The 15,018-nt window shown below is 44.7% G+C and overlaps 1 protein-coding gene across 4 annotated transcripts in view; it reads left to right on the top strand.

The window, feature by feature from the left end:
- The first annotated feature begins 863 nt into the window (after positions 1 to 863).
- Positions 864 to 15,018, top strand: part of yrk (Yes-related kinase) — a 26,158-nt gene continuing 12,003 nt past the window's right edge. For 2 of the 4 annotated variants that reach the window (XM_083646732.1, XM_083646729.1), the window contains exons 1-4: positions 864 to 956; positions 12,250 to 12,293; positions 12,781 to 13,017; positions 14,136 to 14,238. In XM_083646732.1, the coding sequence (XP_083502858.1) occupies positions 12,804 to 13,017; positions 14,136 to 14,238 (317 nt within the window). In that variant the 5' untranslated portion in view covers positions 864 to 956; positions 12,250 to 12,293; positions 12,781 to 12,803. Of the gene's footprint in view, positions 957 to 1,561; positions 1,657 to 5,997; positions 6,095 to 12,249; positions 12,294 to 12,780; positions 13,018 to 14,135; positions 14,239 to 15,018 lie in introns of those variants that run through there. The other 2 variants (XM_083646730.1, XM_083646731.1) reach the window with 2 other exon arrangements.

Here is a 15,018-nt window from a genome sequence, read left to right as displayed (position 1 = left end):
TTCAAGGTGACTTGGAGGAGTAGGACCATGCATCTGTAGTTATCGATGAAAATGATCTGGCTGATCTTAGATGTAGGCCTATGGCAGAATCACATTTCACAGACCAGTGATTCCATGATAAGGGGAAAAAATAATGAATTACTGTTTCAAAAGAAAGCCGTTAGTCTGCTCTCTCCTCCCGATACTTGTCTTGCTGTACCGTTGTTTCGCGGATATCACACCATTCAAAACTTCCTGTACTGTAGGCTAGTTCTCACGTCACGAGAGCCACTTCACACCCTTAGTTACACACACACACACACCAAGTAAGCACATTTCTGTTTTGTGTTTCCCACTAAGCTGAGGTAAGTGCCCATTTGTGCAGCATATTATGCCTACTTTGGCCTACTCTAGGTCTAGGCTACTTGTAATAATGTATTGCTTCTAGCCTACATTACTATTGCGTGTGTCCTTTGAGATGTGCGCCCCCCTCCCCGTTTTTATGGATATAAAATGTTTAATCTTTATTAGGCTGTCTTCCACATATCAATGGCGTAGACTAGAGTGAACTTGGTCGAGACATCAGCACTTAAAATATATACGATTTGACTTTTGTAGTTATTACTGACACTGCTTTCATCAGGCCTAAATATAGCCTACTTTTCTTTTCTAGTTCTGTTTTCTCTCTACGTCGCGTGAAGGCTATCATTACCAGTAGAAAGGGCACGTGCCCGCGCTTTGAGTGTCCAAGTCTTCCGGACGTCGGCGCGCTCACGTGTTGGTTGTCCCTCTCTCTCGCTCTCTGTCTCGCTCTCTCTCTCGCTCTCTCTCTCTCTCTCTCTCTCTCTCGCGCGCGGCGGTCTCCGTGCGCTCCACTCAGAGCCACCGGACACCCACAACAAGCAACAACCCACCTCCGCCCCGTGCCCCTGACTTCTCCAGCGGTCCCCTGGGATCACGACACATTTTTCTGTCCGGTATGTCTGCTTTATTTTTGGTATATTGTGTCTGTATATTATATTTATAGGGTGGGATGTTTTATTAAAAATATGATTGTCTTGAGAAGGACTGCTGCCTATAGGCTAATTGAGCAGTGATCACGGGCATGTTTGTGTTATAAAAGATGGCACATAAATGGAAAAGTAGTTATATTAGCTTAGCTATATTAATTTTAGCCTACTTGTTTTTCATTGTTTCATATGGGTGGATGAAGTAGCCTAGCCAACCTCTAGGGCAGAGGTTTTCAAAGTGGGAGGCGGGCCTCCCCAAGGGGGCACCAAACCGTTTCAGGGGAGGCTCAGTGAATGGAAGTCAACAAATAATAATAGTTATCAAAATGTGATCACATAGATTAGCCTAAATGTGTGTGATTAAAGAGATAGTTAAGAGTAGTTGTGGGGAGACATTAACAAGCCTTCCTTTTTTGTACCTTGTGTACTCTGAATGTCAAACAGCAACATCTTGGCTCAAATGCTGAGTGTCTATGGGGTCAAATAACACATTCATGATCCCATATGCATCCAGGAATTGAGTGAGAGGGGTGCCTTTTTCCACGTTTTGTCTGAGGGGAGGCCCACAGTCTCAGACATTGAAAACCCCTGCTCTAGTGTGTTAAAAGGAGGACGGCTGCGTTGTGTGCCTCAGTTCATAGACTCAGTCTGAACTGTGGCTGTGTAGGTAAGAATAGACTGAAACTTTACCCAACAAAGCTAGACTGACTATTGCCAGCATCCCACCACAATATGGTCCATTAAATGCATGCTGATCACTTTGAATTGAACAGTTGACAGTGTGTTGGTGAATATATTGGGTAACTTTGGAGTACACATTAAAGAAAGGGAAGTTTGGGTAGTTGCATGTGAGAGCAAGTGCGGTTGGCCACCCATACTTCCACTCTTCTGCCTGGCTGACTCTGGCTATTTAGAAATCAAATAGGCCATATTTCATTAGCCTATCGAAAGAGTGGAAATAACCAGAGGTCCTCAGTGGTCACATGTGCATGAGAAGCTTTTCTCTTCCCACCAAAGACCCACATGGGGCGAGCTGAGGCCTACTCTCATTTCAATAGTAATTTAGTTAATTGATTGATTGGTTTGTGTAGTGAGAGCCCAGTTTGATTTGACCTGGGGGGAAAAACTAAAGGTCAGATGTTCAAACAGTAACCTCACAGCATCTGGACATCATAATAATAATAATAATAATAATAATAATAATAATAATAATAATAATAATAATAATAATACTACATTTAATTTATATAGTGCTTTTCTAAAAACTCAAATATGCTTTGATTGATTGATTGATTTTATTGTGGACAAAGAACAACATCCAAGGGATAGGCCTATACATGTAAAAGTGCAAACACTTATTTCCAACATAGTCCCTGGTCTTATAACAACAGGACAAACAACATATAACATCATAAACAAAACAGAACAGTCAAGAATAAAAAAGAACAGGAGATATGAACCAACATAAGTTCCAAAATCATTTCAGCATATTACTGTAGCTTACTCAACAAGATTTTTTTCAGAAGGTTTTTGAAACCATCCAGAGAGTTCGCAGACTTAACTTCATTAGGGATCTTGTTCCACTCCTGCCCCCCCGCCCTCGTATAGAGGAATGTACTTCTCCCAACTTTGCTTTTCAGGTTGAGTAGCCTCAAACCCGCTATGCTAGCCCTTGTGTTCAGGCTATGAGTGTCCTGAACAGACTGGAAGTACTTGGTAAAATAATCAGGACAAAGGCCATGCAATATCTTATAGACCAGGGGTGGGAAACTGGCGGCCCCCGACCCCACTCAGTGTGGCCCCTAGGTCAATTGAAAAAATATATATATATATACACAAGGCGGACGTTTTTGGTTAGGTTAGGTTAGACCACCCAAATCTGTGTTTTTATTATTTTACTGTACATCCCAGAACATGGCGCTAATGGTGTTAGCATTGTCCATCCACATACTGTTTAACATTAGCATTTGAGCTAACACTATTGTAACAAACCATATCCAGGATCTTTTTTGTTATACCAGGATATACAGGTGTAGGTGTAGTCATAGTGACATTGAATTAAAGAAGTGGCTAAAGTCTTCATGGTCTTCTTGTCCAGGAATTCAGATATTCTTGACAAATACTTTGTTCTTCAGTGAATTTTCCCAATAACAGAGAGAGCCATAGTTTCATTCGTCATCCAATTGACTTCCCAGATACGTTACACAACATTTTTCTTGTAACTTAATACCATTACATTCCACCTAAAAACTGGACTGTGCTTTATGTGTGAAAAAGAACACAACACTTGTGACTTGTGGCTAAAGCTAGTGATGTGAAGCCTATGTGTGTCTGACTCATCTATCCTGGTAAACCATCCGGTCACGTGAACTCACATTTCATTTCGTTCTGCGGGACCGTCTGGCGTGAAGCTTTCACCCAGTGCTTGCAGAGGCGGGAGCATAGGTGGGAGTAGTTGCGTTGACAGACAAATGCCTTCAGCCAATCAGCGTAAAACAAAACAATTGACGTCATTCACAGTGCGCTGTTCAGTGTTCAGCCAGCCACATTAGCATGTAGCAACATTAGCAAGCTAGCGAAGTAGCGTTATGGCTGAATCTGCTGTAAATGATTTTTGCCAAATCCAGTCAGAGGAAGAGCGAAAACGTAAACGTATTTTCCGCCGAGAAACTCCACAATTGCATACTCTTGCTCTTGTTTAATTGTTGTTATTGAGTCTATTTCTGCAATAACTTCACTTATGGCTGTGTTTATACTAACGTTAACGTTACTTCGGAAGCCGCCATGTTTGCTACAGCGTCGGCCTGTCCCTGATTGGCCAATTTGTGCTGTCAATCACAGGGCACTGAGCGCAGTCGCTGATTGGCTCGTCCGCTTTGCAGTTTCTGCTAAAGCCCTCCGAGGGCTTGAGGCCAGACGGTCCCGCAGAACGAAATGAAATGTGAGTTCACGTGACCGGCTGGCTTACCAGCCTATGACTCATCAGGGAGATTTTGAGTTTGGATTTGAAGGAGTTACTGTAAGAGATCATGCTTGTTTGGCAATATTGATATGAGTGTTCCATAATAATGGCATAGTGTATTGAAAATGGCTTCTTCGTAGTGTGACAGTAGGGGGTGAATGTGATCTGTGTGTCTTGTATTATGTTTATAGTATAACCTACATGGTGCAGGGAGAGAGACAGGTGTGTGTAGGCATTTATAGACAAAGGTGCAGACATGAAGTGTGTTGATGTCACGTATGGGGAGTATTTTGAGTTTTTTTAAGAGGAGCTGATGGTCCGAATTTGTTAGAGAATGTAGCCAACCCTTTTTGTATGATATGAATTCTGTTAAGATTGGAGATATATGTACTTGCCCATATGATATTTCCATAAAAGAGGTATGGGTAAATCAAACGAGTAAAGGTTAAGAGACATGATTGATTAACCAACCTATTTTTCTGATGATACCAATTGATTTAATTATTTTATTACAGACGAGATTAATTTATTTATTTTATTTATTTAACCTTTATTTATACAGGGGACGCCCTTGAGAGCAAGCTCTCATTTTCAAGGGAGCCCTGTTACAATAAGAACAATTACAGTAGTTACATGTTAACAGACAACAGGTCAAACAAAACAGGATACGGTAAAAAGTACATAAACCAAAACAAGAGCATTCATTTTGCAGGGTACCCTCAAGGAGTACTCTAAAATGAATGTGTTTTTTCCAATTCAAATTCTCAATATTTCTTTCTAATGAATATCATGAAGTTATATTTAAAATATATATATATATTTAAGGACAGTTTGTTAAGCTGAATACCATTAAATTGGTATTGTCAGCAAAAAAGTAAAGGGAGTACATTAGAAGATGCAGCAGCAAGGTAAAGTTTGTAAATTAAAAACAATCAAGGCCCAAGTATTGATCCTTGGGGAACACCACAAATCATTCTAGATCTTCCTGAAGACCAGCTATTGGCAGATAAATACTGTTCCCTGTTTTGTATATAATTTGATAACCATGTGTATGCACATTCATATCAATATTATAGGTCTTGATGGGTCTCCAAGTTAAAAGCTTAGTCCTGTGTCATATTGTCTTGATGGGTGTAAGTTGGATGGTCAGACCTTCTCCTTGCTGTCATGGTGGCCCACAGCCACAGCTAACCCAGATCTGTGTTTCCTGACTGATCAGAAGGGAGGGGGCTGTGTGACTGGGTGGGGGAGTCATCGTGGAATTCTGCGGGACGGAGAGAGACAGAAATGTGATCAGGCAATCCAAGGACGGACTTCATCACTTCCTGTTTCTTTACAAGGTCACTTCCTGTCTTTAGCCTCGGGGCTGGGCAGGAAGGAAAGGGCGTGGCTCTAAAATGATGGGGGGGGGGGGGGGGGGGGGGGTTGCAGTGGACGCTGCTTTCCCACTGTACAGCTGAGTGCTGTGCCTGCTCGGCCAATGCCTGAAGGACCCAAGATGCCTGTAGCCCACTGTTAGCACTGTTAGCATCCTAAAACACCGTTGGGTGACTCAATCATTCAGACCAGGGGCTCCAAAATTTTTCAGTCTAGGACACAGATGCAGCAAATTTAGCCTCTTGCTGTGGTGGGTGGGACCCATCAGAAACAGCCCCTTGAAACATTTTGACCCCAACTCATAGCTTACAGAAACAGATTTAGACTGTAACCTTTGACCACGCACGAACCCCTCACCTGACTTCACTTCATGTAATACTCAATCTACTGTATGCCCCCCCACTCCTCATCCTCTATATCTACAAAAGGATGTGATGACATAATTTGGAAACAGGACGTCCCAATGGCCGAGGCACCTTACTTTTCCACTGCCCCCCCTCTCCCTCTCCTTTCTGTGTGTGTGTGTGTGTGTGTGTGTGTGTGTGTGTGTGTGTGTGTGTGTGTGTGTGTGTGTGTGTGTGTGTGTGTGTGTGTGTGTGTGTGTGTGTGTGTGTGTGTGTTATGTGTGTAAGGGTTCAGTGACAACTTGCTTCCCATTGTCCTATCACTCCTGCTCCACTCACACTCTGCATCCTGTGGTGCTTCCTGCTAACGAAGGGAGAGAGAGAGAGTGAGAGAGAGAGAGAGTACCAGACACGAAAGAAAGGTAAGGAGGGAAAGAGTGCTGGAGAAACAACAGAGGCGACTGAGGAGTGGAGAAACTCTAAACGTGACAGAGAACTGTTGCAAAAGTAGGCTACAGAGACTCAAAGAACTGAACAATTGTGTGTGTGTGTGTGTGTGTGTGTGTGTGTGTGTGTGTGTGTGTGTGTGTGTCAAACAGCCAAACAGTTTGCCAATTATTGCTCTGTTTCAGCTGTCATAGGCAGCCTGGCTGTGTGGAGGAGAAGGTGCTATGTGTAGCCTTACAGGCAATGTACACCAGATGTGTTACGGCTGCGTTGCGGACCCGGCAAAACTGCCGGATCGACTCTCGCCCATGTTAATAGATGGGTGATACATGCGGTACGGAAAAATTACGCACCTGTTCTATTTTTGTCGGATCCCGCATACGTCTGACAGATTACATGAGTGTGGGTCTGTTCGCAGCCGTATATACCGGAGCCGTACCGCATCTGTCCCGGAGGCGGTGTACATTAGCCCTTAGGTGCCCCTGAACTGTCTAACGGACGCGTTATATTTGATTCCCTGTCATTTTAATATAATTTGTGGAAGCAAATAAAGAATTCAAATGTGTGTATACAGTCAATGGTGTGTGTATGTGTGTGTGTGTGTGTGTGTGTGTGTGTGTGTGTGTGTGTGTGTGTGTGTGTGTGTGTGTGTGTGTGTTTGTGTGTGTGTGTGTGTGCGTGTGTGTGTGCGTGTGCGTTTGCGTGCGTGCGTGCATCGCGCTGTGTTCCTGCTATGAATTCCCCGCTGGGAGCAGCTTATCTGCAGGCACTGGGCAGGAAAGGGTGTGTCACTGTGATCTGGATGTTTGTGAGTGTGGTGATGGAGGGTGATGTTATTGTGAGTTTATATGCAGGACAGAGTGTGTGCTGTCACAAGTTATGTGCTGTCACAAGTTATGTGCTGCCACAAGTTATGTGCTGTCACAAGTTATGTGCTGTCTGTCACAAGTTATGTGCTGGCACAAGTTATGTGCCTGCCTGTATTGTTTAGAGTGGACAAATGTACCGTACACTTTTCATCAGGATGTTGTCCTGGAGCAGCCTGCTCTTTACCGACTGGCAGGAATATGAGGTTTGAGAGTCCGTTTGACAAGTTTGACAAGTATCTTCACTAGATATATGTCCTTCCTTGTATCTTCACTAGATATATGTCCTTCCTTGTATCTTCACTAGATATATGTCCTTCCTTGTGCGTGTGGTCTATGAGGACCTAGTTGAGGGCAGGCCTATCACAAATCTATACCACAGATCTTTGCAGCAGAGGAAGCAGCTTTTGTTTCACACAGTATTAAAATAACTTCTCTATATACATTTGCCAGCCAACAGACAGCGGTCAGGTAAATGAGCTTTATATTGTAATGGTAGAAATTGAGTCGCAGAGTCAGAATGACTAGAAAGTCACAAAGTCGTACGTTTGGTCACTCTTACGAAATCTGTTTGAGCCTGGCAGAAGAAGAAAGAGACATTTAATGAAGGCTACTTCGAGTTGAGAAATCGTGACTTTGTCATTTTGTCAATCGTTTGACATTTACATTTACATTACGTCATTTGGCAGACGCTTTTATCCAAAGCGACTTACAATAACACATTTTTGTCAGCAATAGAGCAATCAACTATGCAACACAGTCTATGACAACTACAACTTCTGATAGGAATAGTGGTACAAGTTTAGTTTAGGTTAGTTTAGGTTTTATTTATTTTTTATTTATTTTTAGAGAGAGAAAGAAGTTAGTTCAAGAAGGGCCCAGATGGAGCCTGAAAAGGTGAGTCTTTAGTCTTTTCCGAAAGATCGGCAGTTTGACCACATTAACAGAACAACGCAAATAGACGAGGTGAAAGGCCACATATTTGGATGCGACATAATGGACGGCAGTGATATATATTCACTTTATGTAGCCCCGCCCACTTGACCCATTGTATCATGACTTCCTGTTCAAAATACCGGCTGTTTTACCTGCTCAAACTAGTCTGACTCACCTGGTCAAACCTAGTTTGACTCACATTATGAGTCAGACTAGGTTTATGAGTCACAGGAAGTGTAAACACAACCGGAACTTCCGATTGTATTTGCACTTCCTGTTAGTCTCTCAAGCCAGATGGTCTCTTCTGCATAAAGTGAATAGGACTGACAGGCATGTTCAATACAATGTATAGTTGGTCTGTTCAGTTTAGGGTATACACAAGGAAAACAATTCCTATCGTATCTTCGTCCTTCCAAAATGTCACAGTTATATTGACTTGTCTGTGTGTGTGATGTGTGTGTGTGTGTGTGTGTGTGTGTGTGTGTGTGTGTGGGTGTGTGTGTGTGTGTGTGCATGTGTGTGTGTGTGTGTGTGTGTGTGTGTGTGTGTGTGTGTGTGTGTGTGCGTGTGTGTGTTTGTGTGTGTGTGTGTGAGAGAGAGAGAGAGAGAGTGAGAGAGAGAGAGATAGCATGTATTGCATATGTCTGGTTGTATTCATTGGTTTCGAGAAGGGAACTCAACACTTGTTAAATTCACTGGTATGTGCTATTACTGCGGTGTGATTAGTCACCAAAATTTTAGCCTGGTCATACATACAGTCAGTCATGCGACAGAGATGACTGTCATGTGCCAGTAGGTGGCAGGGTAACAGGGTGGATGCTGCTGTGATGTGTTTCTGCTTTTAATACTACTCAGACTTGTACTAAGAGGATACTGAAAAAGTCTTAGGCAGCAGAATGTTCTTTATAGGATTTGTTTTTAAGATTTAGAAAGTGTAATGTTTGTTATTTTTTAACGCATCTTTGATTTTTTTCCCCGCATGTGCCTGGGACTTTTGCATTTGACACAGTACTTCATTATGCTGGTGTATTTGACACATGCTTGCACTGCCCTTTATACTATAATACTCTTCTGCATTTGTGCATTCTCTCTTTTTAGCAATCCTATTATTACTCATATGTACACTGTGCGTGTGTGTGTGTGTGTGTGTGTGTGTGTGTGTGTGTGAGTGAGTGAGTGAGTGTGTGTGTGTGTGTGTGTGTGTGTGTGGTGTGTGTGTGTGTGTGTGTGTGTGTGTGTGTGTGTGTGTGTGTGTGTGTGTGTGTGTGAGACTGTGCGTGCGTGCGTCTAACTGTCTGTCTGTGTGTCCTTCTGTGTACTTTTGCAGATCTTTGTGTCAGTATTGAATGTGTGCATTTGCATCTTTAGGTCTGTCTGCATGCTTCCTTGCTCAAGCTTTTCTCCAGTGGGCCATGTACTGTGTGCAGGCGCGGACTGCATAATCGGGCACGTCGGGCAAATGCCCGGTGGCCTGGCCTGGCCTGAGATTTCTTTTTTTTTTTTTTTTTTGGTGCCCGCAGTCAGGCCACTCACTGAACAGCAGGCCAGGCACCGCCTACTGGTTTACTAGTGGTTTTATTACTTTATTCAGGGTTAAAGTGGGTGCATCTCATTGTAAAATTGGACTCGGCCCAAATTGGGCTTCAAACGGCCCAAATTGGGCTTCAAACGGCCCAAATCATGCTTCAAACGACCCAAATCTGGCTTCAAACGGCCCAAATTGGGCTTCAAACGGCCCAAATTGGGCTTCAAACGGCCCAAATTTTTCGCGCGTCGGCCCGTATCGGCCTGGCCTGCTTGGTATCTAATGCCCGGCCTGAATTATTTTCCGAGTCGCCCCTGACTGTGTGTGTGTGTGTGTGTGTGTGTGTGTGTGTGTGTGTGTGTGTGTGTGTGTGTGTGTGTGTGTGCGTGTGTGTGTGTTGCGTGCATGTGTGACTGCTGGGTTGGAACGTGTTTTGATTTCATCAGGGCTTATTGTTTGTGTGAACACAGTTACAGTTCAAATGAATTGTTAGGAGAAGAGAGAGAGAGAGAGAGGATATGGTCAACAGGAACCCAGTGGAGAACAATGGCTAGAGTGCCGCCCTACAAACAGTGTCGTGTGTGTGTGTGTGTGTGTGTGTGTGTGTGTGTGTGTGTGTGTGTGTGTGTGTGTGTGTGTGTGTGTGTGTGTGTGTGTGTGTGTGTGTGTGTGTGTGTGTGTGTGTGTGTGTGTGTCTGTCTGTGTGTCTGTCTGAATACACATCCCTGTTGTTGTGCAGATCGTGTCTCTGGTCTTCTGCCAGTCTGAGGAAAGCTGAGAAAGAAGAGATGAGAGAGGCAAGAAGAAAGATGGAGATGAAAGGCAAGAGGCTTCCTTTATACCCACTCCTGCTCTCCTCTCAGGGAGGGAGAGAGGGAGAGAGAGGGGGGAGAGAGAGGGAGAGAGAGGGGGGGAGAGAGAGCGAGCGGGAGAAAGAGGGGGAGAGGGAGAGCGGGGGAGGGAGAGAGTGAGAGGGGGAGAGAGAGGGAGAGAGGGAGAGAGAAAGGCTGTGGATCTGCTCCAATGAAAGCTAGGGTGAAAAGAGGGAATGTAAAAGGTTATTGTTGGAGGCGTGTAGGCAGGGAGGAGGGAAAGCCAGGAGAGAAAAACAGCTACACACAAGGTGTGTGTGTGTGAGTGTGTGTGTGTGTGTGTGTGTGTGTGTGTGTGTGTGTGTGTGTGTGTGTGTGTGTGTGTGTGTGTGTGTGTGTGTGTGTGTGTGTGTATATGGACTCTGTCCTCAGTTTCCAGGAAAAGGGGGGAGCCATCAGAGGGGTGGACAGGAAACTCTAACAGGGCTAACTTCCTGTAGCTCTCCTGATGGTGGAGCAGATTGTGTGTGTGTGTGTGTGTGTGTGTGTGTGTGTGTGTGTGTGTGTGTGTGTGTGTGTGTGTGTGTGTGTGTGTGTGTGAGTGAGTGTGCGCGCGCGTGCGAGTGCTTGTGTGCGTGTGACATTTTTGCATATTTTGCTCTGAGCGAGCAGTAAGCAACAGACTGTTTTGGATTTAGCCCATAATAGCTATTGTTACTTTTGGTTTTTGAGGAATCATCCGGGGGAATTTGGGGCGTGGCTGGAACAGGAGAACCGGACATTTATCTTCTCAGACGTCCACAGACGGCGTTCCTTCCATCCGTCGGCTCAGAACGAAAGTGAAGTGCGTTTGTGTGTCTTGTAGCTCGCTGCTTCAACCTGTGTTGTTCTTCCTGAGTGACTAACTTCCCTCACATTCCATAGTTGTACGTGGGGGTGGCCGGTTCGAATCCCCAGGCCCTGCTGGGAACTTTCAGGTGGGGAAAGTGACGGAGCGGCAGGCACCCACCCCCCGCTCAGTGCTCAGCGCCCATGAGCAAGGCACTGATTGAACCCGCAGTGGCTCCAGTACAGCTGTTCAGTAGACTGAGGTCGCACTGGGAAGCCCCCAGGTGTGAGTGTGCAGCAGGGTGTATTTCACTGTAAAAATATGTTTCAATGTCTCTCACTCTCTCTCTCTCTCTCTCTCTCTCTCTCTCTCTCTCTCTGTGTCTCTGTCTCTGTCTCCGCTCTCTCTCTCACACACACACACACACACACACACACACACACACACACACACACACACACACACACACACACACACACACACACGGGTCTGGTGGCCTTTGAGCCGTTAAAAGCGGAGTGTAGAGTCCGGCATAATTAAAATGTCTCTGTACAATTAAAATCTCTTAGTGCTGTTTCCTCTTGACTTCAACATTTGCTTTGTCAACACCCTTCTATTGAAACAGTGTGGTTCTATCAAAACTGGAAGTCAGGATTGCATAAACACACACACACACACACACACACACACACACACACACACACACACACACACACACACACACTGTTTGGATGCAAATGCATTGCACATAGCCAGTGACTAGTCTTGTCTAATGACATTTAAGACTCCACTGTTTCGTCACCACAAACCTAAACACACACGTGCACACACACACACACAGACACACACACACACACACACACACACACACACACACACACACACACACACACACACACACACAGCTGTTGACCGGGGTGAATGACAGCGTCCCCCCCTCTTGAACTGATGCAAAGCAAAAAGGGGAAGTGGCTAACCTCACAGCATCTCTGTTTGTCTCCCCTTCCCCTCGCTGTCTCACTCTCTCCTTCTCTCACTTCTCTGTCTCCCTCGCTCTCCCTTCACACGTCACTCCATTTCTCTCACTCATCACCGCTCTCAAGCCTTGTCACTCACGTCTCTGCCTCTCTCTCTCTCTCTCTCTCTCCCTCGCTGTTTCCAGGGGCGATGGTGATTGACAGATGATCTGACAGAGGAAGACATCAGGTGAGAAAAGTGAACTTCCTTCCATTCTCCACCTCATTATTATTACCCCCCCTCCCCCTCCCTCCATAGGGAAGTAAAGTTTTATGAGTTTAAAAGTTTATAACTGGTCACTGGAACACTTCTCTCTTCACACTTCTCACTGGACTACTGCACGCCCTCCCCCCATGCGTGATGCTTACATGTTTCACAGCTTGCAGTTTCTTCAACCATGACTTTGGAGCCCGGAAGTTTCATTTTCATGTAGATGGAGGAGACAGATTAATTACTGTGGTTATGATATAAAAAAGGATAAAAGGGTCTTGTTTTTCTTGATTTTGGCGACACGTTTGGTGTTAAACAGTCATTCCTTCTGTGTTTTGCACTCAAACTGGCTATAGATTGAATCACTAATGTATTGTCTCGATTGGTGACCAGAGAGTAGCCAAATGGACATTTATTTGTGTGAAAAAGTCACAGATGATAACGTTAACCCCCTTGGCTTCCCTAGAGACCGTCTCCGTGCTGGTTATTATGGGGTGTGCCTGTTGCAAGCAGAAAAAGGCCGGCAAAGCAGCACCAGTAGATGTTCCGGATCTGTCTCCTAGCAACCTAGATGGGGGCGTGTCCACAGCCTTGACTCCAGCTCGTTACTCTGCCGACCCCACCATCCCCGACTTCAACAAGGGCTTCTCCCCCAACACCCTCTTCCCCAGTGCCAGCACACAGCTACGACCCGGCATCACAAGTACGACTACGATAAAGTTATTTATCAATTCTCTATTCAGAAGATACTGTTTGAGTAGTACTTTAAATCTAGTTTTACTGTTTACTTGTGTCATGTGTCCAGGAAGTGAATTCCATTCATACATAGCTCTGTACATGACTGTTCTGTTGATAGTATTTGTCCTTACAATCGGTAGAGTAAAATGACCTACAGTAGCATGTCTCGTAATGTGATTATGGTTATCCTTACTGAATGATAGGTTCTGATACAAAATGAACAGTCTTTGTAACAGAGACATTTGAACAAAGCAATCTGTCTTTTACAAATAACCAATTACGATTTCTGCATTGTAGCAACATTCATCACCAACATCAGAAAACAGTATTGTAGGAAACTATCTTAACTACATTATGCTGCAATGGGATTTGTCACATCGTACATCTCACATTTACACATTGTAGAGAACAAATGTAGGAATTAATTTGAATGTTGGTTTTTGGCAAGGACCATTTTTCTTCTTTTTGTCTTCTAATTCTACACACCAACATAGAAGTGAATAACTGGATAAGCCCAGCAGGATGTCTGGGTGTGTAGAGGTGAGACCCGGGTTCAATACCCAGCAGCAGTACTTCCGGCTTGGTCAGACGTTACACAAACACAATTGGCCGTGTCAGCGGGTGGGAAGCCGGTGGGGTATGAGTCCTGCTCGCTGCACTAGTGCCTCCTCTGGTCAGTCGGGGAGCCTGTTCGGGTGGGAGGGGAACTGGGATGGAATAGTGTGATCCTCCCATCCGCTAATGTCCTGCTGGTGAAACTCCTTGCTTTCAAGTGAAGATTAGCGGCTGGTGACTGCATATGTGTCGGAGGAAGCATGTGCTAGTCTGTGGCTCTCCCCAGATCGTCAGAGGGGGTGGAGCAATGACCGGGGCAGCAGGGTGAATTGGCCAAGTACAAATGAGAGAGTGTGGGAGAAAACCCTTTAAAAAAGACACAAACATGTAGAAACAATAGAAACACACACGCACATCGCACAGGACATCACACATCGCACAGGACATCACACAAAGACAAGCTAAGACACACAGAGACACGTTTAACCGCAAGTGTGTGTGTGTGTGTGTGTGTGTGTGTGTGTGTAGGTGGTGGAGTCACTCTCTTCATAGCTCTGTATGACTATGACGCTCGCACTGAAGATGACCTCACTTTCCAGAAGGGAGAGAAGTTTCATATCATCAACAACACGTGAGTACAAACACACACACACACACACACACACACACACACACACACACACACACACACACACACAGACACATGCACGCACGCACACACACACACACACACACACACACACACACACACACACCACACACATGCACATACACATGGAGAGATGATCTTGCTGATAATGTGATAATCCTAATAAGAATGCAAACTCTCTGTGAGTGAGTGGATGGGTGGGTGGAAATTGTGTTCGGCCACAGCTATGCCATTTTATGTGCGATGGCGCTGAATCTTACATGAAGTGTAAAGAGCACCCCTGCTGGTGACCTACTGGAGCCAGATTTTTAAATGAGGTAATTAGTGGTGATTAATTGCGATGCTGCACAATGGCTGCGGTGCAGAGCCCGATACACTGCACAGCTATTCTGCTAGTAATGTAATAAAACAAAAGAAAATTGCACATTTCTCACCTTATTCACCGTATGTAGCCCCGCCCTCTTGACCCATTGTGTCACGACTTCCTGTTCAAAATGTCGGCCGTTTTACCTGCTCAAACTAGTCTGACTCGCTTGGTCAAACCTAGACTCACTATGAGTCAGACTAGGTTCCTGTTAGTCTCGCAAGCGAGACTGTCACAGGTAAACACTTCCTGTTAGTCTCTCAAGCCAGACTGTCTCTTCTACATATAGCTCATTGAATACAATGAATCAGTACATTGAATTAGATATTGTATTCACGTTTGATTACAGATGCACATTAGGACATTATACACAAGTTACCCCCAATTTGAGCATATAA

This window comes from Poromitra crassiceps (assembly GCF_964638095.1).
Source record: "Poromitra crassiceps genome assembly, chromosome: 11".
NCBI lineage: Eukaryota > Metazoa > Chordata > Actinopteri > Beryciformes > Melamphaidae > Poromitra > Poromitra crassiceps.
Note: the sequence above shows the minus strand (reverse complement) of the source record. Positions and strands in the feature narration are given on the sequence as shown.